A 26,959-nucleotide genomic window follows, 5' to 3' on the forward strand; every position below is an offset into this window, starting at 1 on the left:
ATATCCTGGAATAACAAATAAGGTATTTTTTATCCCGAAATTCTCACGGAAGCGAAGCCCCGGGGCGCAGCTCGTTGTATATTTAAGACATTGGTCGCATTGGTCATACCAAATATCGCGATATTTCTGGTTTAATTCCATATCCATAAATCACTCCAAAAAATTTGCCATTTACGTCAGCAATGAAATTTCTATAACCTCTTCAAAATGTCACGCTTCATTCGATTTCATATGGCCCTGAAAACTGATAAGGCCTCTTCAGGTGGGTCACATAATACAGGTGTAAAAAGGATTCCATTTCCCCAAATTATCCCTAGGGACGGAAGGGCAATATTTATGCATTGAAAAATCCTTATCTTTTTAAGGGAACCCTATATCAAATCACCTGAAAACTTGGGTTTAGATAGGAATAAAAATTATTGTATTTATCTTGGCTTATCTAATGGGCTCCTAGGTCAATTGACCCTTATAAAAACGTCATGGTATCGCATAAAATCTGGTTTTTAATACATGTTTCAAAGATATTAAAAGCATTTTATATGTTTTTTGTATGTTTTATTAATTAAAAAAATACGCCACTTATTTCTATTTGAGACTTTATTTTGAACGCATTTATCCAATCCGATCATTTTGCGGTGGAAAATTAGACGACCTGTGTGACTTAGCCACGCACGTCTGCTATCTGGAGGTTCTAGAACCGATTCCCAGCACGAAAAATACTTCATTTGATATCTTTATCGTATTACTTAAAAAAATCGTAAGTACGCAATTTTTTAGCAACTACCCTAAATAACCCAGGCTTTTGAGTCGCGACGTTCATTACGACATGACGTCAAGAGTTCAGCAAACATTACCATAGTCCCAGACATGTCAATCGATGTTTGACCAATCAAATTGTGTGTTTTGTGGCCGTTTCAAGCTTGCCAGAATTGGATTACGGGCGACACTGGCTGTGACTCGTGATGTGTGAGACAAGACCTTCGTAAAGCTTGTAACACGGGCCTTATTGATACCATTCTCGACGCTCGTCGATTCCATACGGTTTTCACCATTAGATTGATTGATTCCTGAGCAAGATTTAGTTGTATTAGAAGGCAGTCATCTTGAAGGTCTCTGCTATTAATATCGCATCCTCGTTCTACCGTCTACAGTATATATGGAGTATCAACATTGACAACTGTGTCATTTTCATAGATTTCAAGTTCGAAATTTCCCGTTTACATATGGAAATCTTTTATTTCGAATAAAAACATTCCGCTGTTTACAATAGCCGTTTTAATGTTAGGATTTTGTCATCAATTAAGTAAATGAGTAAGCAATAGAATTAATAACATTCAGATATAATGTCTTATATCTTTTCAGAAGTATCATTATATTACTAAAAAAAAAACCCAGCCAAGTGTGAGTAAAGAGTTCCGTACTTATTATCTATAAAAAAGGCAAAATATCACGTTAGGTTTATGGGAACCCCCTTAAATAATACTATAAAAATTCCAACTGCCTAACTATGACGGTTCATGAGATACAGCCTAGTGACAGAGGTACAGAAAGACAATAATAGGGTCTCGTTTTACTTTTCGGATACGCAACCTAAAAACTAAAAACTAGATTGAAATAAAGAGAATAAATATCTTAAATAAATGTCATAAAAATAAATTTATTTAAAATAACATAACATTACTTTTACATTACGAACATTAGCATCTCTATTTTAACAGCAATAACTAAATAAACCTAAATTACTATCACATTCTATCATTTCGGAATTACATTGAGCAAAATCAATCACATTTATTTATCACAATAGTCTAAAACTAACTAGGTAAATCTACATCAGAAACTTATCTTTCGATCGATTTGTGGTTTTCACTATTTTCGCTATCACTTAAGATGCTGTCTAGAACGCTATCATCAGTTTCGTCAGCTTTACCACTGTTAAAAACCTCATTGATTACGTCATCATCTTTTGTAACTTCGCCATTTGCAGCACCTTCTTCATCATTCACAACGTTTTCTGCCAAAATATGTCCTCCGTTTTCTGTCAAACCCCCATCTTGGCTATTAATAACTTTTGAATTCTCATGTTCTTCGGATAGATCCTCAACGGTACCATTTATTCCAAATACTTTCCCTAAATCACCATTTATATTATTATTATTTTTGTTAGCATTTTCATAAAACACTTCCTCTTTAGTTTCAACCATAGGAGAAACTACAACTTCTTCTCCGTCCTCTTGAATTGTTTCAGTAGTTTGAGTAACATCTATGCGTTTTCTGTCTTGCTTTGATGTAATCGTATTGAATTGTGCGGAATTATCATATCTTAGTACAGGTTGCTCGGGGAACTTATCTCTGTAACCAAAATAAGATGTAAGTACAAATGTTTGTGTATTTGAATGAGGCAAACATAAATAATGGGCGCGTGTGATTGTATAGTCATTTTAATGCGTGTGATGAGATGTTTATTATTGTGTTCATTGAAATCAAAATAATAAGCGAAGCGACACTATCTAATTTATCCATTATTCAAATGTCAAAAAATGCAAGATTGCTATTTTTCTATAGCATATTCTGCGTCAACGTTAACAAGAATACACAATGTCTAACGAATTTAAACTCAATTTGATTGTATGCAAGATTTCGAGAATGTACCCGTGCTAAAACCTTATTAAAGAAAAATCACTTTTCAATTAACTTATTATTTCGATCTCTATGATTGTGTATAATACCTGTGTTTACCCTCATATTTGCTGGGAACCATGAAGCAGTTGGACTCGCGGTATATAACTCTTCTTTTGCTCACCCATGGCCATTGGAGACTCCAGTATGAACTCTGTAAAGGGATTTCAAATGTTCAAGAGCTCATTTATTTTCTAAATCCATCAAAAATGGTTGATTTTGTCTAGTTCTGAGCAGATGTAGCTTCGTAATATAGTACAAGTGGGAATGCGCCTAAAAAACTATCAGCACATTGCGTGGTATATGGTTCTCGTCCTAAGATAGGACCATATCCACTCCATATCACGACGATCTTCGTAAGAGGCGACTAAGGGAAAAAAAGAAAGCATTGATAGCTTCAGGGTTTCATTTCCGTTCTGAAAGAGGGTTCACGGTAATGGCGGCTTGTTAAGCCACAACAGAATCTTCAACATTAATATCTTTCATTTTAAGCGTATCTTGAGCTTCGACTCGTCGCAACCGAGAATGAAACCAGGAACAGAAGTCAGATACAACAAGTTATAATGAAATAAAACGTACAACTTTGGCATGAACTTGTCTTTTTCTAGCGTTTTCTTCCTCCCTTCGTCTCTCCTCGTCGCTGTCATAAGGATCCGCCTGGAAATAGAATTCTGAATTTAAAATTGGTTGTAAATCATAATCGATTTCAGAGAATGAAAAATTCAACATTGCCATACCGACCACACACAGACTTTTTTGGGTATATTCTCAAAACTGGGACTGGAAGACGTCAGCTAAAAAAGGATATTTGGGAATTCTATCCATAAGTGTGTGAAATATGGGGTTATTTCATGGAAGGAAAATTCACGCCTGCGAATCCACAGACAATACTGGTAAAATAATATTAATAACAAATATAATTGAAAGTTACTTAAAACTGTATTTTGAACATGTGCAATTATTTGTTAAAATATCCTAATAAACCACAGTTATACTCACAAGAGGATCTTGGTAACAGAAGTAAGAGTCCTCTTCGTCTTCAGGTCTGTAAAGAAAAAACAAAGCCTTTTAATAAATTCTCCCTATTTTTAATTACCATTAGCTTTTGCTTCGCCATCGCATCTCGGGTTCTAAGCAATGTATCGCGATGAAACCTACTGAGATTTTAAGTTAGACCGTCCGCTATACAACTGAGAAAATCGCATCAAATTCCATCTCATAGTTTTTACGTTTTACGCGCGAACAAACATACCTACTACATATACTATATACTTACAGTTTTGTTATTTTTTAGATTTGATAAATATTTTTCTCTTAAGTACTTCTGACATGTATGGAATGGCAAACGAGCTAGTCACCTGATAGTAAGTGATCACCGCTATCCGTCCACAACTGCAATACCAGGGTACCATAGGAGCATTGCCGGCCTTTCAAGAAGTTATAAACTCATTTCTTAAACGTTTCGTTTCTTAAAATCTCGCTTTAGGTGTTAGGTAAAGGGGTATACAAGATATAGTTGAAAACTGTGTGAAAAATATATTAAACTTGTTTTTTCTGAAGATTCACCTGCGTTCACACCTTTAGGGTGGGATTTCCAAAAATCCTTTCTTAGTGGGCGTCTCTTCACAATCTACCTTCCCACCAATTTCCATTTTTATTGGTTTTGGTAGTTTTCCAGATTTCGTGCTGAATGTGTGTCTCTCGTTTACACCTCTAAATATAGATTACAATTCGCGTAAAATATTTAGGCATTGCGTTTTTTTTTAACTGGACATGTCCGCTGCCAGGTGTGTCAGGAGACAGGTGTCCAGCTCTGAAAAATTCACACGCTTTTCCATACATTCGAGTTCCATTTCAATCGATTATGGGCCAATATGAATTATGGACTTAGTGAAATAGTATTTATGGACATAAAAATTCTTTCGAAATTATCATTTACTTTGTAGCGTTGTTAAATATTTATATAATTTAAAATTTGCCGTAAATAAGTGCATGTGAAGATCTAATATATTATGGTCTAGATTTTGTTGTGCTTATTATATTTTTAAGGTTTAAAATACCTGCCGTCCTACTAATATTACAAATGCGAAAGTTTTGTGAAGATGTATGTATGTTTGTTACTCATTCACGCGACATCTACTGGACGGATTGATAAGAAATTCGGTACACGGGTCGAATATAACCTGGAATAACACGTTGGGTACGAATTACCCCCAAAGTTCCCACGGGAGGGAAGCTCTGGGGCGCAACTAATAAAATACAGTCCTTGATATGACAAAAACATATATTCAAAATATTAGTTTAAATAGTAAGTAGTAATTTTGGCTTTGATATCTTCTTCTTCATAGTCGTATTCCTCACGGCTGAGGGTCGTGATCATTACGTGGAATGAAACATACACGACAACTAACTTGGCATTAGTAATGGAGTGGTTTGCCATTGCCTTCTCCATTTCACACACAAGTTAATAATCAACCAGCGTGCAGGTTTCCTCACGATGTTTTCCTTCACCGGAAACAAGTGGTGGTCTATGAAAACTATTATACATTATATATACGGGTGTTATGACAAACATCCAAATATTACGTAAACAAAACATATACATTTTGGCACGACGGAAATACCTCAATGCTCACCGTTGTTAGGTCAAGAGGCACAATTGGCGCAATACTCTGGCAGAAATTTTTCTTTGTCCCATTCAACAGGGGAGGCGAGGGAACCATTTTGTCAAGGTGCCATTCCAATAACAATTCAATTACAATCTAAATACATATAATAAAACTGTAAGTGGGCTAAGTCTGTACATAGAAGATATATCAGAAAAATAATTATGAGGGATCTTTAAGGGACTAAATAAAAGCCTTTTTCAGATTTTGCGTTCTGTTGTGTGACATTTTTGCGTGATTGCGCGAACAAATAAATATAATAATGTACAGACAGAAATAAATTTATAAAAAAAAAAATCATTTTTTTATTTCTATTATAGTTTACACAATTTTATTCCAACATCATCCCGTTTCACACTATTCTATATTTTATTTTTTGTCGAAAATAAAACTGAAAGTGCCAAAGAAACAATCCCTTTACATTTCCACGATGCAAATTCATGTTCTATTTGCGTGAAAACTTTGTATGTACACATTTTTATGTTCATTTTGTCCGTCATTTAGTAAAAACTGAGTCTCGTTAGCGCTAACGTGGTTCGCGTTTGCTAACTTGTAATATTATAGATATCCTTTGTGCAATCACGGTGAGTTGACAAAACCCAATTTTTATAGCCCTTTGACTCGCGGTGACTTGAAGGTTTGCGTTTGCAATAATGTCTTAAATTTTTTTGTAATTATTTTACAGAAAAATAGACTAGAAACTCATTGTTTTAAACATTGTACTATACTAGCTTTTACCTGCGACTTCGCCCGCGTTAATTTTCCATAAGAACAGTGATCTTTCCGGGCTTAAAGGTGCCCTTATGTCTTTCTCCTTATTTTAAACTAAATGTAGGCAAAATTTTGAGAAGAATGATTGAGCAGATACAAGTTTGACGAGGTAACAAACTTCCTTCCATTCGCATTTAAAATATTAATTACTAGTAATATGTAATACATTGCTGGTTTTCATTATACCAATACAAAACTCACGTGAAAATCCAGTAATGTAGTTAGTAGGATGCCGTCGAAGGTTGTGGCAACCATTAGTTCTATCTGCAATCTATGATTACAGATAGAACTTGTAAAATGTATGATTTTTCATCCTTAACTCTTATCCAATCCATACCAATCCTCTCTATCAACCCACATGAGTGTGAGGTCAGCATATATGTAATGGGCTAATAACTGCATTAATTATTAACCGCGGTCCCACCAAACTCGAGGGTTCCGTAGTTAGGTAAATTAGTTTTTTAAAAGCGGCGAGTGAGTTTGAAAAACTCGGATTACAAAAATAACAATGGGAGTTTGTTCATGACATTATTTGCCGAAAATATTAAATAAATAGATATTGCCCGGGGCTTCGCTCGCGTAAATTTCTCATGGATTCGTTATTTTACAATACCATATAACCACATTTTGCGGTAACCACATTTTTAAGGAATTGATGAAAATTTTCTCATCAATTTTCATCAATTTCTTAAAAATGTGGTTACCGCAATGTGGTTTGTTGTGAATGTCGAGGGATTTAGCATTCCTAAATCATATGGCAACATATTATTTCTGCAAGATATGATAAGTATAACCGATGATAAATCATGATTGGATTCGAAAGTCCACAAGAGTATACGGGAATGAAATTTTTGTAACGCTCTTCTAAAACAGCCCAGAAGGTCTACCACGAAACATACAAACACGTAACACGTTACTGACGTCCACATGCTATCTCTCCACACCGTGTAAAAAAAGAGAGACGCAATATCGCGCTACGTGTTTTATGTTTCATGGTAGCTCCCCAGATTAAAGAGCGTAAGTTTTTATAACTGTTTAGTAAAAAAAAAACTCACAGAACCCTAAAACATATTGATGTTTTAGGGCTGCTATTGAGCAGCACCCACAGAATATTTATTTATGAGATCCGTGCGCCGAAACCGTCTGAATATTACATGGCTGGCTAAATTGTTTTATTACACGATATATTTCCTGCATTCAGTGTACATGCTACCCTAGGGACGTAACGTCCATTCCTGCGAAATTTTCATTAAGTAAGAAATTACATTGCAGTTTTAATGCATTATTGTGTGAATAATGAATGTAGTCGGAAATGAATACGTTGGCTCAACATTGCAGTCAATTCTAGTACAGTCCACAACACAACTATAATATTAATTTATGTATTCATTGAATCAATTAACCGTAACGCGACACAAATTCTCACTTCAGAGTTTGAGACGCGTTTGGGGTGAATATCTATACAGGTTGATTTCATATACATTGGCATTATTTTATACTACATGCTCAGTCGATGGTACTGAACAACTTCGTATGGAAGCAACCTTCATAGCGCGAAAAAAAACAACAGATTTTTTTTTGCGGTTTCGGAGTTACACCCATACTAAAAGTTGTTCAGAATCATGGACTGAGCAATGTAAAGCCAATGTATAAAAAGTCACCCTGTAATTATACAGGGTGACTTTTAATACATGGGCTATATATCTCTCTCTTTTTTTTTCTTTTTTTCTCATCTGAGCACTGACACTGCCTGAGCAATGAGCAAGTACACTTTTCCGCACCTAGTCCGGTGTAAATCGTGACAACTTCATACATGATTAAAATCACGTTTCCGCGGGAATTTCGGGAAATATTTTAAGTTTTCATCATAATTTCAGTCCATTTCTGCCCATTGCAGAGGGTACGCCTCTATCCTGTGTATCACTGGTCCATGTACGTGTGAAGTTTTATATATTAGTATGATGTGTTCGGGCTTATGTTATTTCCTCTGTCATAATTTTGACCCCCAAAAATTGTTTGGCCACGCGGACGAAGTCGCGGGCATCAGTTAGTATATTAGTATGATGTGACGAGTGACGGTCGCTTGTCGCGAGGCTCCTGGGAGTTTGCACGCCACTCTCCAGAATTTGCAGTTAGTCTTCCACCCGCCACTGATTCGTCACATGGTCAATCTGCCAAAATATACTTACGCAGTGACAGCCAATCTGAGGTGTATTCCAGACTCAATAATGATCTCGTGGGCTTCTTGGATGGTGAGCGTGGAGGTGTCGATGTCATTGATCCTCTTCAGTCGGTCGCCGGCTCTGATGCCAGCCTTCTCGGCTCTGCTGTCGGGTTTTACCTGTAAATATTTGAGACAGTTTTGAATATAAACAACTCCCTGTTCATAAATATTCGTAGAGACACTCTTAATTTTTAACTTATCCTTTACCTATTTAAAAAAAAGATGGTCAACTCGACCTCTCTGTGGCCTTTCGTAGACATCTGTAATGTAGGCTTGCTACGGCGTAGCCTAAAGACAGGTACGTCGTACCCACAGTCGTAGCCGATAGTGAGATTGTACAAGAGACTATAAATATTTTATGTCATATAAAAAATAGGCATTGAACTTAATTTACTGAATTCATACGAGTAATTCAAAATTTAAAGTAATTACGGTACGTATTATCGTTACCAAATTATCTTAGAAAGATATAGTCCTTCCAGGTATAAATTTCCAGAGAATACAAATTCTACCAGCTGTTTTTTTTCTCTTTCCATGTGTAATCATAAAATTCGAGGGACGAAATACGACCTCGATAGCGCAATGGTTGCTTCTGAACCGAGAGGTCCCAGGTTCGATCCCCGGTTGGGTCATGATGGAAAATGATCTTCTTCTGATTAGCCCGGGGCTTGGATGTTTATCTATATGTATTTGTTATAAAAATATAGTAACGTCGAGTTAATATTCCATAACACCACAAGTATCGAACTACCTTTGGGGCTAGCTCTTTCTGTGTGATTTTATGTTCTAATATATTTATTTTATAAAATAAAGTCAGCTTGAATTTGTTAGCAAAAAATATATCCTCAAAAAGCGAGCGGTTCACACAGATCCTGTAACATATAAATTCATTGGATAGCACGAACACCAGTTCTTCACAATCACTCATTTTATACATTCCCTGTTTCTTCTATAGTTTTAGCTAATAGTTGTGGATGTGAATCAATCTTTCTTCTTCTTGCTCAACCAATACTTAGTGCAGACTTCCTTCAATAAGATTCAGAATAAATAATCATTGTCATTATATTTTTAAGGATATTTGTTTGCGCTTGCCGATGTTTTGTGTTTGTACCTGTTTATTCATAACTAACTTTTGCCCGCGGCTTCGCCCGCGTGAATTTCATAGCAAAATCTCAAATTGCACGTTTCACGGAAACAAAAATAAATATTAATTTTTCTACTCCACTTCACAGTCTTCGCCAGCACCTATTGTTTTTGCGCCTTCTGATAGCCAGCCACCCAACAATCGAACCTCGATCATTAGCTATTTCTTTTACAGTATCGCCTTGCAACATAACTGAACTGTAAACCAACGTTCAACACAACAAGACAAGGTAAATAATATCGGTACGTGCGTGGTTCAATCACGAACGTTTAAGCAAGACATGACCGCGCCAGCACATGCGGCGCTCCTGGCGTTTCTCATGGACATTATAACGATCATATGAAAGATCTTCTTCTACTTCTTGACCTTTTTCAAATATTTCCCCGCGCTGGGAATCAAACACAGGACCTTCAAATAGCGACTGGCGTTGTGACCACGACACGGAGGTCGTCAAATATGAATGTATCCTACTAATATTATAAAAAATGCGAAAGTCTGTGATGATATATGTACGTTTGTAACTCTTTCACGCAAAATCTACTGGACGGATTGTTATGAAATTTGGCACACGGGTAGAATTTAACCTGAAATAATACATATTTGTTACTTGGCTACATTTTATCCCGAAATTGCCACGGGAGCGAAGTCCCGAGGTTCAGCTAGTACAATACTTACATATGTAACCCTCAACGGAGTTTTATAATATGCGCCGCCAGCTAAATCGAAGCCCCAAATAGAGTCCTCAAAAGTGACCCTCTCATGGATGCCCTCGTTCCTGGACTCCCACGAGGGCTTGTTGATCTCCCCGGCCAGCAAGGCTGCCTCCTCGGCCTTCAGCTTCGAGCGACGCATGGACACCGCCATTGTTGAGAGCAAGCTGGAAATGAGAAGATATGTTTACATTTATGTTGTTATGAAAATTAGAAAAATAAATTAGAAATAGAAATAAATTTATTCATAACATACCAATAATACATATCACAGAAAATTAACAAAATGTTAATATTACAAAGGTACATTAAATATGCTACAAAAAGGGTACCACTCAGCTTGTGCCGTGACGAAGAGCCATGACGCTGGTTTTCAGTGATACCAAACAAGATGGCGCTACCAGAAAAGAATTTGCAAGAAAAATCCGCGGAACAGCAGCAATAGCAGTATTCTATTGAGGTCTTCCACCGACCTCACTTACGCTTTGGAAGACGGTAGACTCAGTTTAAAGTTAATTTCCGACGGCAATAAGTGATCATCCAAAAGTTTTTTTTTTCATTGTCGACCTCGGTGGCGCATTGGTAAGGTTCTTGCTACTGAACCGAGAGGTCCCGGTTTCGAACCCGGTCGGGTCACGATGGAAAATGATCTTTTTCTGATTGGCCCGGGTCTTGGATGTTTATCTATATATGTATTTGTTATAAAATATAGTATCGTTGAGTTAGTATCCCATAACACAAGTCTCGAACTTACTTTGGGACTAGCTCAATCTGTGTGATTTGTCCTAATATATTTATTTATTTATTAAAAGTTGCATTGCATGCGTAAGTCAACTTTGACAAAAACACAAAGTACGCCATTTCAAAATTGGTGGATGGTGCAACCACAAATTTCGATAATCAAGTTACTAAGTCTGCGGGTGCAACCCACCCTAAGTTGAATAATGAATTTCAATTTGCTGATAATCACAATAACGTGTTCAATTTGCTGATAATCACAATAACGTGTTCAATTTGCTGATAATCACAATAACGTGTTCAATTTGCTGATAATCACAATAACGTGTTCAATTTGCTGATAATCACAATAACGTGTTCAATTTGCTGATAATCACAATAACGTGTTCAATTTGCTGATAATCACAATAACGTGTTCAATTTGCTGATAATCACAATAACGTGTTCAATTTGCTGATAATCACAATAACGTGTTCAATTTGCTGATAATCACAATAACGTGTTCAATTTGCTGATAATCACAATAACGTGTTCAATTTGCTGATAATCACAATAACGTGTTCAATTTGCTGATAATCACAATAACGTGTTCAATTTGCTGATAATCACAATAACGTGTTCAATTTGCTTATAATCACAATAACGTGTTCAATTTGCTGATAATCACAATAACGTGTTCAATTTGCTGATAATCACAATAACGTGTTCAATTTGCTGATAATCACAATAACGTGTTCAATTTGCTGATAATCACAATAACGTGTTCAATTTGCTGATAATCAAAATGTATACATTTACGCGGACCCAAATTTTTTTATTCAATCAAAATATTTTTTTTTTCTTAAATTGATAAAAAATATTTCAACACATGTTCGAGAATACCGAAATTCAAACTTGATCGAAGTCATGGTAGGTAATAGTTTTTAGTAACAAAAATTATGATTTGTAAAATATATAAGCATGTGCAAAAAAACAATATTCAATTAACGTACAAAACCGATGTGGTACATAGAGAACACATATTCAAATCCTTTGCTCCTTGTTTCCGTATACAAGACGAAGATTTAAGACTGTGATAACGATAATAGCTGCCATTAGACAGCATGAATGTCTGTCTGTTCAAACAAAAGGCATAAACTTCAGTAATTAATCAGCTTGGTGACTTTATGGGACAATAGAGGGCGCTGACGAGCGTAAACAGGAATTGTGATAATACCTACTTAAGTTTACTGTAACTATACTAAATGTATTTTATTTATTACTGACCTCGTGGGAATTTCGGGATATCAAAGAATTATTACAAGCTTTTATTTAATTGCAATGTAACTATGTATGTATATCCCTGTCCCTACGAGTATGCCTCGAATGGATTCTTGCAACTCAATTTTGAAACAGATATCTTCAATTCTTCAAGCGATTGAGCTGAAATTTTGTGCACACGTTTAGTTTGGATGACAATGCATTAAGTATTGTGAAAAGCATGACCTGACCAAGCATGACCTGGTGCACCCGCGATCGGCTTCCAACGAGGAAACTCCTCAACGATTTACAGCACAGGGATGATATTTTATCAAAATCAAATAATTTATTCAGGAATTAGGCCTTCACAGGCACTTTTTCACGTCATATTCTAAATTAAATGATGTTTACCAAAGCTACAAACTACTAGCATTTCGGAACGACCACTGAAATCAAATAGATCTATATATCACGCATTGAAAGCAAACAGATCTCTGTGGCAACCACGGATTTAATAAGTAGTTCGTAGTACCTACTAATTCCATGGTGGCAACATTAAAAGCTTGTGTCAAAAATGACATTTTTTGTAAAAAGATCAAATTACATAATACTTGTACTTGTACTTTGACGACCTCGGTGGCGCAGTGGTAAGATTCTTGCCACTGAACCGAGAGGTCCCGGGTTCGATCCCCGGTCGGGTCATGATGGAAAATGATCTTTTTCTGATTGGCCCGGGTCTTGGATGTTCATCTATATATGTATTTAATATAAAATATAGTATCGTTGAGTTAGTATCCTATAACACAAGTCTCGAACTTACTTTGGGGCTAGCTCAATTTGTGTAATTTGTCCTAGTATATTTATTTATTTATTTATTATTATTTATTTGTACTGGTACAATTTTAATATACACGTGAGTTTATGCTTTATTATTTGTTGTTTCTTTACGTTGTTGTGTTCTAATATAAGTTTGAGATTGGCAGCACAAGACAAGTTATAGTGATAAAAGATCATCGGAGTGAGTTGCATTGTCAAAATTGACGTTAATTCTAAACGGCGCGCCGATATCGTTTAGATAACATGGCGTACGTATTTTACGTTTTTCTTCGCAAGTTAGCGTCAAAGTTGACTGGTGCAACTAAGTCTCTTTCAATTTCACAGAAGCCGTGTTCGACAAAATGTGTTAATTTTTGTTAGATTTCAACAGAAGAATAATAATTTCAACAAAAACAGAAGTACCAGAACTAACGCTCGCTCATTTCCAAATGCAAATCATTTTTGGGAAATCAAACAAAACAGGATTTCTCCTCGATTCTTGTTCACTATACAATTGGAAAACTTATTTGTGCTATACAAACTTTATATTATATGTGTCCTTTGTAAAATAGTCTCATAAAATAAAGTTTCGGGAAAAGTATGTGGTTTTCAGAAATAAATTTGGTTCACAAATAGAAAATGACTTAGACAACTCATGGGGTACATGTTATCCCAATATTCTCAAATATATAATCAAATTAACTCAAATCGATTCTATTTTTGATGTATACGGAATTTTTCCACGAATAAATTTAAAAACGATTTTGCTAAGAGGCAATTACTAGAGTAAAGACAAGGAATATCAATCTACCAAATACTTTAAGAGAAAACAACCTACCAAATATTGTCCGATACAATTGCAATTGCTTAATTATGCTAAAGCAGTTGGCTGTAATAGTTTCAATAATATCAATACAATTACCACTATATTAAAGCATACATACATCAAAGGATTTGCTAATGAAGCTTTAATTGCCCAAAATCTTCGACTGGGAGCTTGCAATAGTTTTGACACAAAATAGTTAAGACACACAGGTATCATGTGCCTCTCTTTCGTGAAGTAAAAACCAAAAAAACTTGTGCAAATTGATACACAATTATATACTAAACAACCGGTATTGATCGCGCATATACCTTTTTTATTTCACTGGGCGATTGATCTCTGTTTCACTCAGTGACCGCAGACCTTTGTAACAAGCTCCAAAACGTCTGGGAAATAATAAAGGTGTTGCGCGTTTAATACCTGTTGTCTAGTATATAATTATGCAACGCGAAAGTTTAAAAGTTGATAAACAAGTCACAATTACAATGCAGGTTGCATTCGGAACTGTGACGCCCCAAAGGCCAGAGTTGAAAAAAATAAATTAAAAATGGTTGCCTGTAAAGTCGGTTTTACGGGCGAAGATTTTACGTGACAACGTCTTTTTACGCGCGCGGCAGACCGATCATAGTTGAGTGGGAGAGAGACGCAAGGCATTCGGCGGGCCTCTCTCTCGTTCGGTGACTCATCGTAACGTTACCGGGCGTTACACTTTTTCATAAGTGACTCCCAGCCGCAACCTAATTTAAGACGTTGTCACGTCAAAATTAGGTTAAAAAAATTGCCATTACATTTTTTCATTATTAATTATTATTAAGGCATTCTAAGGAAACACACTATCTATTGGTGAAAATAGCGTGAAATAAGTACAGTAGTTCTTGGGTTTATTGCGAATAGACAGACAGACTTACGCGGCAGACGACTTTATGATATGTATGTAAATTCATATTGTGTGGGAGAGTTAAAGAACTTATTGAGGTTCAGACAGATTTAAAGTTACTTTATTAATTTAGTGTTAATACTCTTGTTCCTGTACAGAATTCCTGTTGCATGATTATGATCCGGAAGGCTCTGTAACCTCCTTAATTTTGATTCAAGATAATCAAATTGAGTCCTAATGGAGTTTTACTACTTTGAATTGAATCCGCCATAATTATATAACTTCGTATTACAGTTATCCAAGTGAATCGGTGACAACCCAGTGGTTTCGAAGCCGGACATGGTCCTAACGTTCGCAGTGTCGAACCAGTGTCATTCGACAAATCACCTTATCGTGTGTTAAAACTTAGTCTCATAATTTTTTTCAAGTCGCCTAAAGGCAGACATTTCTGTAAAAGTCACATGTCTTTAGGCATGTGTGATTCACATTTCATAAACAAAGCCTAACCTATTTTTAGTGTGGAGTATAATATATATAGTATGGATTATAATATCTTCGATATATAAATTTAAGCTCACCTACATATTATTTCCTACTAAAATGAAACTCAAACAATATGGTTTAGAGTACAAAGAGAATTGTTACTATGGGATCATTTTATATTGCCGAGGAAGCCGCGTCAAAGCTGAATCTGAACCAAGCAGACCCCGAATTCGTCTGCCAACGCTTTTTGAAACCTCTTTGAACGACCGTCACCCTACGGCGGGATTAAAGAGGAAATATGGAAACAGAGGACATGCGTATATGTAATTGAAAATATATTAGAACCGAGGGGTTAGTGCGGGTTTGCACTTCACTTCTCACCGTCGAATCGATTCGATGGTGAGAAGTGATATGCAAACCCGCCCTTCGCCCACAGAATAAAATAAATATATTGGCAATCGATCGAATCGTGTCACTGTCGTAGATGAATATAATATAAATAAATTCAAAATTCAAATACAAATCATTTATTCAGAAATTGGACCTTCACAGGCACTTTTTCTCGTCAATTTTCATATTTATAGTTATTTCTCACAAGCTACAAACTACTGGCATTTCGGAACGACCACTGCTGAGAAGAAATGCCGAAAGAAACTAATTTGAACAGTGTTGGTCCCTATCATATAAATATAATATAGATAAATGTAATGTATAAAAATGAATACATTCTATCATCTAATTCAACTCTATGTCAAATGACTTTAGACGACTTGTATAAAATCACACCAGTGTTAGCAATTAACATACTCGAAAAGAAAACAGAAACTCAACTCACTTTAATCAAAATCACTAAATAATTTAACATAATAATAAAATATTTGCACAGTTAAAATTAATAATCCCAATAAATGAAATAAAAAATTACGTTCGGATTTTAAACGAGTCGGAATAATTAATGAAATCATTTTGAATCGATTAGTATGTCGTTGCTTTAAACCGATGCAGCGGTTAGCTGCATTCATGTTTTCTGTAGTACAAAAATAAGATCACCGTACCGGTCATTTGCTGCACGATAAATTACTACTAACTTTTCGAAATTAAAAAAAAAATGTGTTTGAGACCGTGAAGTCGTTATAGATTTTTTTATGTTTTGTTTCTTCCTTTTTTATTAAGTAGTACTTTGTAGAATGTTTGTTTATAATAATTAGTCTATTCTTGTTGTTTAAATACGACCAAGTTGTTGTAGTTAACAGCGCCATTATAATTATCACTGTGTGAATACTGTGGGCTACACTACAGTTTAAATAGTTTATTTGTAACATATTTTATTTACTATTTGTTGTATAACGGTTTGTTATACCTAATAAAAAATATAAGAAAATTTGACTTATATCATTCTATCACTTATCTTGGGCTCTAAATATTCTCCTCTATGATAGAATGGCCGAATCCGAGTGATCCCTCCAGTGAATATTTGGGGAATTGATTTGAAGGTCTTGTCTCGTTTTACATAATTTAAACTTGTTCAAACTATGCGTTCATCACCCACCTGACCTGAGGGCTAGGCCTCACTATCTCGTCATCTCTGCATGTTCCGGGTTGCGTTCGTTCGTTTGTAGATCCGCGAAGCCCGGGGTTAGCGTATAAAGACCTTATAATTTTGAAGACTCTACTTGCTGTGATTTCACAACCGGCAGCCTGCCAGACGTCAACCTTCCGTGGGAATACTATTGTTGCCTCTCAGCTGCCTTTGTGGCCTTAGTCGCCTCGTACCACATCCACAGGAGGATATAGAGTAGTCCTAATCTAGGGCGGAACCCCCAAACCATAGGGCGTAGTGTGTGTAAATCACATCTCACTATGCAGTTGATCAACAGCGAGACGCAGCTCCAGCTCGCAGCCATTCACAGTGCGGCATTTTAACGCTACGACACCTAACCAAAGTACTAGTGGTGCTGTTGATTGTCGAAGAATTCAGTTGTGAAGTCCCCGGAGATACCTGTAAAGGGGGCAAAGTCTCCAGGGGCAACACAACCTTTGTCAAGGCTGTAGCCGCTGCACAAGCAGCATTGTCAGGGGAGAATGCCTCCATGTTTTGGATTTCCTCGCCTGAACTACAACTACACATTTTTTTTTCCTCATTTAGCTTTTTAAGTGCTTGAGTAAATTCACCTACCACTTTTTTTGATAGTTCATATTTACTTGATATGGACTGCAACTCCGACTGCAGAGAACATATCTTATTTTGTAATTCTTTAATAAATTTATTATTACTTTTAATGGTGTCTTCACAGGACAGTAACTGGAGTTTTAAATCTAACTTTTGTTGTCTAATCGGAATTTCCTTTACAGAATTCTTTTGTTTTTTAACAATATTTTCAGATTTTTTGATGAATTTACTAAGTTTAACATATTTCTTAATTTTATTGGAGCTAGATAAAGAATTACGTTTGGTATTTGAAATGGGTGTGGCAGTGAGATCTATGGTGGGAACCAAACTGTTATTAACAGACAAATTTGCATCCTGACACTGTACAAACTGAGCATGATCAGGCACCAACTCATTGTATAGGGCCGAAGTGTTTACAAAGGTAGCCAGTTGTTTCTCAGCCTGGAGCGACTTGATATCCTCCTTTGCTTCAGCCAGCTGTCTTTCTAGGAATGAAGCTCGCTCAAGGGAGGCTTCAAATGTATCTCGACATTGTTCCATGGAAGCAATAACATCTTGAAGGCGAACACATTCCGCTGAGAGCTCTTCGATGCGCCTTTCCATTGCCGTTAGTTCATTCTTGAGCACGGAGTTCCGTTGGATCAGATGTTGGAACTGCTCAGCTCCGTCTTCATTTTCTGTTCTGAGCTGGGTGCATTCGGCTTGAGTATCTTTCAACTCCCGGAGTGTAGCTTTGAGCTTGGCCTCGAGTTCAGTAACTTTGCGGGTTTGAGCCAATTTTTTTGCTGGAAATGATATATTACTTTAGTTTACTTGGATAAATAACTTGGGACTAGAGAAGTAAATGATATAAGACAATGATCTGTTTAGAAGCTTGTGTCTTTAAAACAAAAATATTTATGTGCAGAATAACTACAATTATTTTTAATTTGCAAGTATGGTATATATATGTTGGTAGATGATGAAGAATGTAAATAAAAATATTAGTTCTATTTATTTTATGGTGAATACCAAGATTATTTGGGCAGTAAATTTACTTATGTTATAACTAAGATATTATCTTTATGTTTGGCCTCAGCATTCAGTCAGCAGATCCACTTACATGTAAATAAGTGATAAGTGACTATTGAACTGAAACCGCTAAATGGTATGTAAAGCAATTTAACTATATTATTTATGAAGAAAAAGGACGATGAGGCACTATGAGCAGGTCATCAACTTCACTTTCAGGTTGGTAAGCAAAGTGAGAACTCAAATTAATGCCGCCAGTGTAATAAGTGGTTATTGTTATTTAGCAAATCTGAGTTGGGTATGAGGGTAATAATAACAAGTAGTAACTACTGTAATTGGCGTGGGAAGGATATTATTGTAGTATAAAGATACTAAAAGCAATACTTATCTGGTTTATGTAGGTTCCTTGAATAAATGATTTAAATTTCGCCGTTGAACCGGCCGGCGTCGATCTGTCACTTTATTATCACAGCTGATACACAAACTTTTGAGTTTATACAGGACACAATATATGCTTCCACTTGATTTTAGGCTATTCTATTAATTTACGTAAAGATATCTTGAGTTATTATATTTTTTATGATTATTTTATATTTAAATATGATGAGTAATTTACTTTGACGTGTTGACACATCAGTGTTGCCCGCGCGAAAAAAGATTATCACATCACATTACAATGCACATTATCACATCACATTACAATGCCACTCTGTGAGTGATTGGCTATTTTCGGTTATGGTCGAACGTCACTTCGACACTCAATGGCAAATAATATAGATCTAATTCGAATAAAAAAACTTACGAAAAGGAAAATCCCTTTTCAGATTTTTGAAGGAAAAAATAATAAGAATTCGCACTAAGCACTCAAAACAGGCGAGTCACTCGGTCAATCTAAAACATGTTTTTACATTTACTAAAACTGTTGACAACGTCGCCTAAATCACTAAGCTGATTACGTATTGTCTTCGTTCCTGACAACCACGTTCACAAACTCTTGTTGTACAAGCTTTAATTTATATTTCGAGTCAAAAACAGATAACAGTTTGTGAAGCAACTTCGTTTAATTTCAAAATGGCGTCGAGTTCAACTTGAGATTTAAGGAGGTAAATATTACGAAGTTGACAAGACAATAAAATCTATGTTTTACTTCGATTTAAATTAATAAATATTGTTTAATAAAGAATTAGTTTATTTCTTAATTTCACTTCGATATAACGTTAGTACGCTGTTACCTTTCTGTGCCTTGCAATTCATTCTCCATCCATACTAATTTTATAAATGCGAAAGTCTGTCTGTCTATTCCGCTTTCACGGCTTTTTATTATTTGTATGAAGATAGTTGAAAGGGTGAGTGACATTCGAGTAGAGTACTTTTCACCGCGATAGCAAGAAGAATGATGACAAATTAATGTTAGCAGAATAGTTAATGAGTCTGCGCAGTCATTAAGTGCCATCAATCACAGAATGCAAAAACTAGGGGTGGATAAAAAATAGTGGACCTGTTTATTGCGTTGGTTTATCTTTTGTTTGCGAACTGCAATAAAAAATCTTATCTTCATACTCCTGTAAAAATATTTGCCATCTAGATGCAAGTATACATTTAAATTATAAATTTAAAAATAAAATTAATTAATTAGTATACAAATTAATTATTATTTTTATAATTGCATTTATTAAAATTTGAGCGTCAATGATGGTAAAAACAAAGAATGTGCCAGCTGCGTGTCCTCCCGCGGTACAACGGTTCAGGCTAGCAACGTGTCACTATTTAATTCTAATTCCACCAATAAGCCCTCAATACAGAGTTCGTAGTGCATGCTATTTACATCTCACCATCGAGTCGATTCGCAGTGAGACTCAGCTAACCAATCACAGCGCACCATTGTGACGCAACGACAACACCGCAATGTGATTGGTTTGCTAAATCTCACCGCGAATCGACTCGATAGTGAGAAGTGACATGCAAACGTGATATCATTGTTAGGTGGTAGGGTAATCTCAGGTAGGGTTGGAGTAGGAATAGGCAAAGGCAGACGGTTATATAATAATATAATTAATAAATAAAATACAGACCTGTAAATAAAAAAATATAAACTATAGTACTACAACTAAATCACTGTAAAATTTAGAACACTTTTCCGAAACATATTAAAACACTTACCCTTCAAGGGTCTGTAAATAATTTAAGATATTTTATTATATATATATATATATTTTATTATTATTACAGCGTACGTGTGGTACGTGCCGATATCGTTATGGTAATGAATGAGTCAAAATGTGATTTCAAAATATCAAGTGGAACAATAATTTAAAATTTTGAATTTAGAATGAAAGAAATAAAAATCATGCCATCGCGCACGCGATATGACTAAAGAGTGATATTTGTAAATTTTATTAATATTCTACAACAAAGGAATGCGTAGATTTTCTGAAATAAGGCAAGTAATATTGAGAAAAAGTTTTGTTTGACAATACAACCATTTTTATAATTCAGGGGAGACACAATGGGCTTAGTGCTATTCAAATTTAAATTCTCATTGGAGAGTTGAATTAATCGTTCGTCAATAAAGACTCTAAAGCTGTGATGTGCGGAGCGGCACGGAGCTGGATTTCATACAACCAATAGAATACCTTAACAGCCAATGAGTATACTTTAAAAGCCAATAGGCTGTTAAAGTTCAAACCAAATTCGCCCGCCATATCATAGACAAAGGAATAAAAGTTATTTTGGTACTAAGCTAACTATCGCAGCAGTCCCAATACTATAGTATATCTAGATGAGGCATTTTCACAAAACATTGGACAGATCCGTTGATATAATATTCTCTATCGGCTATGTATTTTCTATTCAGCGACGTAGTTTAACAACAAGTCCCACAAATTTTAAAACTGTTAACTAATTAACGCTAAAAGAGAGAAGTTTTTAATCGATATTTTTGTATTAAGTTTTTTAGTATATCGAGTTAAACTACGTCGCGGAACAGCAAGCACATACCCAATTTCTTCCTCAGTCGTTAAGCATCGGATCAAAGCACGGTCGTTGCCATTGATTCTTAGAAAAAAACCGTGGTATCTTCATTTATATTAAGAGACTACTAGATTTTTATCTCTCTAGTTTTATTCCACGGGTACAAACCCAAATTCAAAATTCTTTATTCAATTGACGTCAAAAGATGTCTACCGCCGACTTCTGAGGTGAAGAAAAAGCTGCGCAACAAACTTCCCCGCGGCCTTTTCTCCAAGAACGTCAATTAAATAATTATGAATCTTACATAGTACAGCATGATGGATAATTCTTACGCTAACTCACTTTTGCCTAAGTAAGCGTTTGATCACATGTCAGGTGGTATCTAGTTGAATATAAATCTATGTAATTATGTATATTAAATGGTTCAAAAGGTTTCTGTAAACTTCTCGTGAAAGTTTGTGAATGGTTAATTCAATATATTGTTAAGATATAGCATTCAGAGAGTCGCTCGGTTTGTGATTAGTAAAAGCTATGTAAACTGTACTACCTCTCTTGATTAAACTAATATTAGCGGCCTAAATAGACTTTTATAATAATAATAATAATATAGGAATACTAACATTGTTGATGTGGTAATTAAGGCAGCTAGACTGAAGCGGGACTGGTCACGTCTGCCGCATGCATCCGGATAGATGGACATACAGATTGACCACATGGATTCCAACTGACGGACACAGGAAAAGAGGAACGTCTTGCACGAGATGGTCGGACGACATGAAAAAGTTCGGTAAAAAATTGCAAGAGAACGCAAAGGATAGGAATGCGTGGAAGAAGTTAGGGGAGGCTTTTGCCCAGCAGTGGGACTCAAACAGCTAATAAATAAAAAATAGAAATATTTATAGATACCTACATACTTTTATATTTGCTTTGTTTTATGTCGTTTTATATAATCTAGTGGCCCGTCCCAGCTTCACTCTGGTAAACCATAATAAATTATATGTACCTTCCTTAGGATTCACACTATCTATTTTAAAAACCCGCATCAAAATCCGTTGTGTGTTTTAAAGATCTAAGCATACATAGGAACAGACAGCTGGAAACTACTTTGTTTTATACTATGTAGTGATACTGATTAGTGCCAAATACAGAAAAGGGGACAGCAAACTAAAAACCATATTGTTTTTAAATCCGTATTCCATAAAAAATGTATGTACATTTTTCTGAACAACATTTGTGCTTTTCAAATGACCGATATATCAGGAATATTTGTTTGGACATTCATATTATAATAGCCTATCAATATCTACAGTCAACAGCTCGTAAACAAAACATTTTCGCCGCTATTACCATTGGATATGGGCCACACAAGTGTTCGACATGCATTTGACTGTACAATTTAGCGTTATCCTGCTTGGACTATTAAGTCGCGGCAATAACAGCGAATTTTCAATAAATTTGTATAGACTGAAGTGCTGTCGACTGTACTTCCCTAATGACGTACCCATCAAGCAGAATTGAGCACCCTTAAGCCCTACGTATTGGGTTTTCCACCCTACATTGTCGACATTATTTTTTTCCCATTATTCCAACGTCAAATCTGATTTTTATGGACTGATTTGTTTTGTGTTCCATTGTTGAGGGCCATTATATATTGAAAACCTTAATAGTGTATGATATACAATAGATATATTGTTAATTCAAATTATTTATTCAGAAATTGCTTTACTCCATCAAAAACTGCTTTACTTGGTAATAGCATAGTATGTATGGCACCGAAAATTTACAACAAAATTCCAAATCAATATAAAAGCTTAAATTTAAATCTATTTAAAAAGCATCTCAAGTCTTTATTAACTGATAAATGTTATTATACTTTAAATTATTTCTTTAATTATAGACTCGGATAGAATTTAGGGCTAGTATAAGTACATTATAATTCTTTTTTTGTTTCGGATTTGTAGTGGATAGCATGCTCCTCTTTATTTATTTATATTTGCATACCTATATTCGGTAAAACGTGTAGGTCTAATTCATTTTGACTATTTGTACTCATGTTTTTGGCAAATAAATGTTTTCTTTCTTTCTTAAATTAGACCTTCAAATGATCTTTTTCACCTCAATTTTTATATAATATAATTATTTCTCATAAGGTACAACCTACTGGCATTGAACTAGAGAGAAATGCCGAAAGAAACTCATTTGAACAGTGTTGGTCCCTATCATGCCAGAAGGGCTTACCGTTATTATTTCTTTCAATTTTTTTTTCTAATAATATATATATATCAACGTACATGTTACTGAGAGATGGACACAGATCACCATAACATGGGTTCCCGAAGGGCGCAGGCGTCGAGGTAGACCACGAGACACGATATCGGGATGAATTTTGACGACCTCGGTGGCGCAGTGGTAAACTTCTTGCCACTGGACCGAGAGGTCCCGGGTTCGATCCCCGGTCGGGTCATGATGGAAAATGATCTTTTTCTGATTGGCCCGGGTCTTGGATGTTTATCTATATATGTATTTGTTATAAAATATAGTATCGTTGAGTTAGTATCCCATAACACAAGTCTCGAACTTACTTTGGGGCTGGCTCAACCTGTGTGATTTGTCCTAATATATATTTATTTATATTAATTTATTTAATTAGACAAGTTTCAGCGTGGTTGGTAACAAATGGCTCCGAATTTTTGGAAGAAAGAGGAGGTCTTTGCCCAGAAGTGGAACACAATACAGGCTATAAATAAATATTTACTAAGTAATCACTTCTTTACACTATGTAAAACATAGTCGCCTGCCGCGTCTGTCTGTTTCTTAGCTTTTTTCTTTTAAACTACGCGACGAAATTTGATGCAGCTTTTACTGTTATTTAGACAATTTATTACCGAAGGCTTAAACCTCGCGCGAAGCCGGGCTAATATAACATCAAACTATGAGAGACCTCTACCAACAAATTTTCACAATTGTGTCTTCGTTCTCAAATAGTTTTCGTAGTTTTAAGATCCTCTGTAGATTACACCCACGTAGGTAATTTAAATTCTAAGATGGTTTTCCAAGAAGCTAATTTACTTAACAAAATTAAAACGTTAGAACTATTCGTCTGCCGTGGAGAAACATAGATATCACTATTTGGTTTAATGGTTGGCTGGTACAGAAAGTCATATTCAAATTGTAAGTACTTATTTTTTTGGATTTAAATTTTTAAATAAATATGTATATGAAATAAATCTGGAACTTGCTTAACTTAGTAAAATACAACGACAATTTAAAAGTATACGTTTAAATAGGTTTGAGTTATTTAAAACATAATTATTTTAAACACCATTTCAAATATTATTAAGTGTTTATATTAGTTAGTCTACGACAATTATTTATACTAAATTAAGACTTTTGTTTTTATTAAATCAGATTAATATTTTCCAATCATTTTACTAACTTATTTATTTCACCAGTTCATTCAATAATTACGTTTTTTTTTCATATAATCAAAAACAAAAAATCACACGAGCACCCACCGCACAGATTTATTTTTACCCAAAGGTCACCTAAATTCCCCAACCACTTATAACCACTAACCTTCAAGTCCAAAAGCGAGTCCCTCACTATTGTCCAATAAGCCCACATGCACCAAACTGATGCATTTAAAAACGATTGAGGGCTGTGTAGGTGTGTCACGACCTGCCAATTAGTTCGCAAGCACAGTTGGGCGATGGTCCGAATAAGTGTACAGTTTTAGCCTCATATAGGGCGCAGTTCCACTAGACGTGCGAGATAGCTACGCTGCGAACTAAGCGAAGTGATCCATATTTCATTAGATCGAAACTATCTACATATACAGTAGAATTTAATTTATTTATTGTTAGTATTTCTGTGTATTTGTAACGCCTATTGACTCTAATAAACGTGACGTCACTTGATCTCACTATCATACATTACAAGCCTATAAATTCCTTTTTGCTAAATTAAAACAAGTATCCAATTTGAATTGATTGTTGGAAATTACCATATTATATAGTTAACTGTATGTTACTCTTCTATCCAATATCCATACTTTTATTAGTTGGGTGCGAGGAAAGTTCTAGTGACTATTAAACTAGAGCATTTAAAAAATAAGTATAATTTGACTAGCTAGTTCTAGGAAATATCCATAGAATTTCCTAGAACTCTCCAAGCGCCTATACATCGTCATAGAACAACAAAATTGAGCATAATCATACAAAGTCTATAAAATACCCCATCGCATCTAGCTCTGCTTACATCCTAATTCTAACTAATATTATAAATGCGAAATCTTTTTTTTTGTGACCTCTTCACGCTCTATCTACTTAACCAATCTTCTTGAAATTTTGTATACAAATGTTATGTTTGAAGTATGGAGAAGGACATAGGGTAGCTTTCAGCTCGGAAATCGACGCTAAACTGAATTTCCATACCGTTTTAACCAAAGTAAGTTCGCAATCCTATTAGATGAACCAACATTTCTTGCAACTGCTAAATTCAGTGTGCGTAGAGCGATTTTGTTATTTACATCTCACAATCGAGATGCTTCGCAGTGAGACGCAGCTAACAAATCACATTGCGCCGTTGTGACGCAACGACAACCACGCCGCAATGTGATTGGTTCGCTGACTCTCACTTCGAATCGATTCGATAGTGAGAACTTCGCCCTCAGATTCATAATATTGACCTTAATTTAATTAAAACTAAATCTACTTTCGACTTCCAAAGCGCAAGTGAGGAAGTAACAGCTTAGTTTAGCTATAGCTCACGTGGAATCGCAGCCCTAATCTCCTGGACGGAAACTGGTCTATTCAGAATAAACCACTTCTGGACCTTTTCTCATTCCTGATCTTAAGCAGTCGATGAAAGATGCATTCAAGGAATGACTCATAACGGTGGTATTAGACGCGTCATTCGCGATTTCTGTTGCGTGATAGATTCGGTTATTTATATATGTGCCGATAGAAAGAAAAATTGTAACTGATGTTGAAAATATTTATTGTATACTAACTTTTTCCCGCGGATTTAGATGCGCTAGGTATATGTATACGGACAAATCACACAGATTGAGTTAGCCCCAAAGTAAGTTCGAAACTTGTGTTATGGGATATTAACTCAACGATACTATATTATATAAGGTATACATATATATAATAAACATCCAAGACTCAGGTCAATCTGAAAAAGACCATTTTCCATCTTGACCTGACCGGGCATCGAACCCGGGATCTCCAGTGTAGCCGTCCGACAAGATAACCATTACGCCACGGAGGTCGTCAAGGTAGTCTTTAACGTCATGTCAAACACTTTCAGGCGACTCGAATAAAGTCTGACACCAGTATTAATTTCATTAATTAATTAGCATAGCTACTCGAAAAGAAAGTAAAATGTCAACCTCATAACATTGAGTACGGTATTGTAAAAATAAACGCTTGACAAGCCAACGTAGCTCGGAATTGCTGAAAAATGTCAATAGAAAATATTGAATTGAACAATACAAACGTCGAAGTTTCACAATAATGAGGGAACCTCTACAAGTTTCCCTCAATACAGTCTGTTAAGAGGTACGTATAAACAATTTTATTATATATATTTCACAGAATCATCATATTCTAATCATACTTATTTACACACTATA

General features: G+C 35.4%; 1 protein-coding gene across 1 annotated transcript; it reads right to left on the reverse strand.

Annotated features, from left to right (window-relative positions):
• Positions 1 to 1,637: 1,637 nt before the first annotated feature.
• Positions 1,638 to 25,007, reverse strand: LOC128673676 (uncharacterized). Its single transcript, XM_053751683.1, has 7 exons — positions 24,898 to 25,007; positions 10,160 to 10,361; positions 8,306 to 8,457; positions 3,679 to 3,724; positions 3,259 to 3,336; positions 2,730 to 2,833; positions 1,638 to 2,352 (listed from the first exon to the last, which is right to left on the reverse strand). The coding sequence occupies exons 2-7, from the start codon at positions 10,346 to 10,348 to the stop codon at positions 1,842 to 1,844; spliced, it is 1,080 nt and encodes a 359-aa protein (XP_053607658.1). The 5' UTR covers positions 10,349 to 10,361; positions 24,898 to 25,007; the 3' UTR covers positions 1,638 to 1,841.
• Between the last annotated feature and the right edge of the window lie 1,952 nt (positions 25,008 to 26,959).

This window comes from Plodia interpunctella, chromosome 11, assembly GCF_027563975.2.
Source record: "Plodia interpunctella isolate USDA-ARS_2022_Savannah chromosome 11, ilPloInte3.2, whole genome shotgun sequence".
Lineage (NCBI taxonomy): Eukaryota > Metazoa > Arthropoda > Insecta > Lepidoptera > Pyralidae > Plodia > Plodia interpunctella.

What these genes read in the sequence shown, in the direction of transcription:
- LOC128673676 (XM_053751683.1), bottom strand. Translation starts at nt 10,348, where the DNA reads ATGGCGGTGTCCATGCGTCGCTCGAAGCTGAAGGCCGAGGAGGCAGCC. An exon ending in CTCCGTTGAGGGTTACATAT is followed by an intron (nt 8,458 to 10,159) that starts GTAAGTATTGTA and finishes AAATATTTACAG; the next exon opens with GTAAAACCCGACAGCAGAGC. An exon ending in CTCAGATTGGCTGTCACTGC is followed by an intron (nt 3,725 to 8,305) that starts GTAAGTATATTT and finishes TTTTCTTTACAG; the next exon opens with ACCTGAAGACGAAGAGGACT.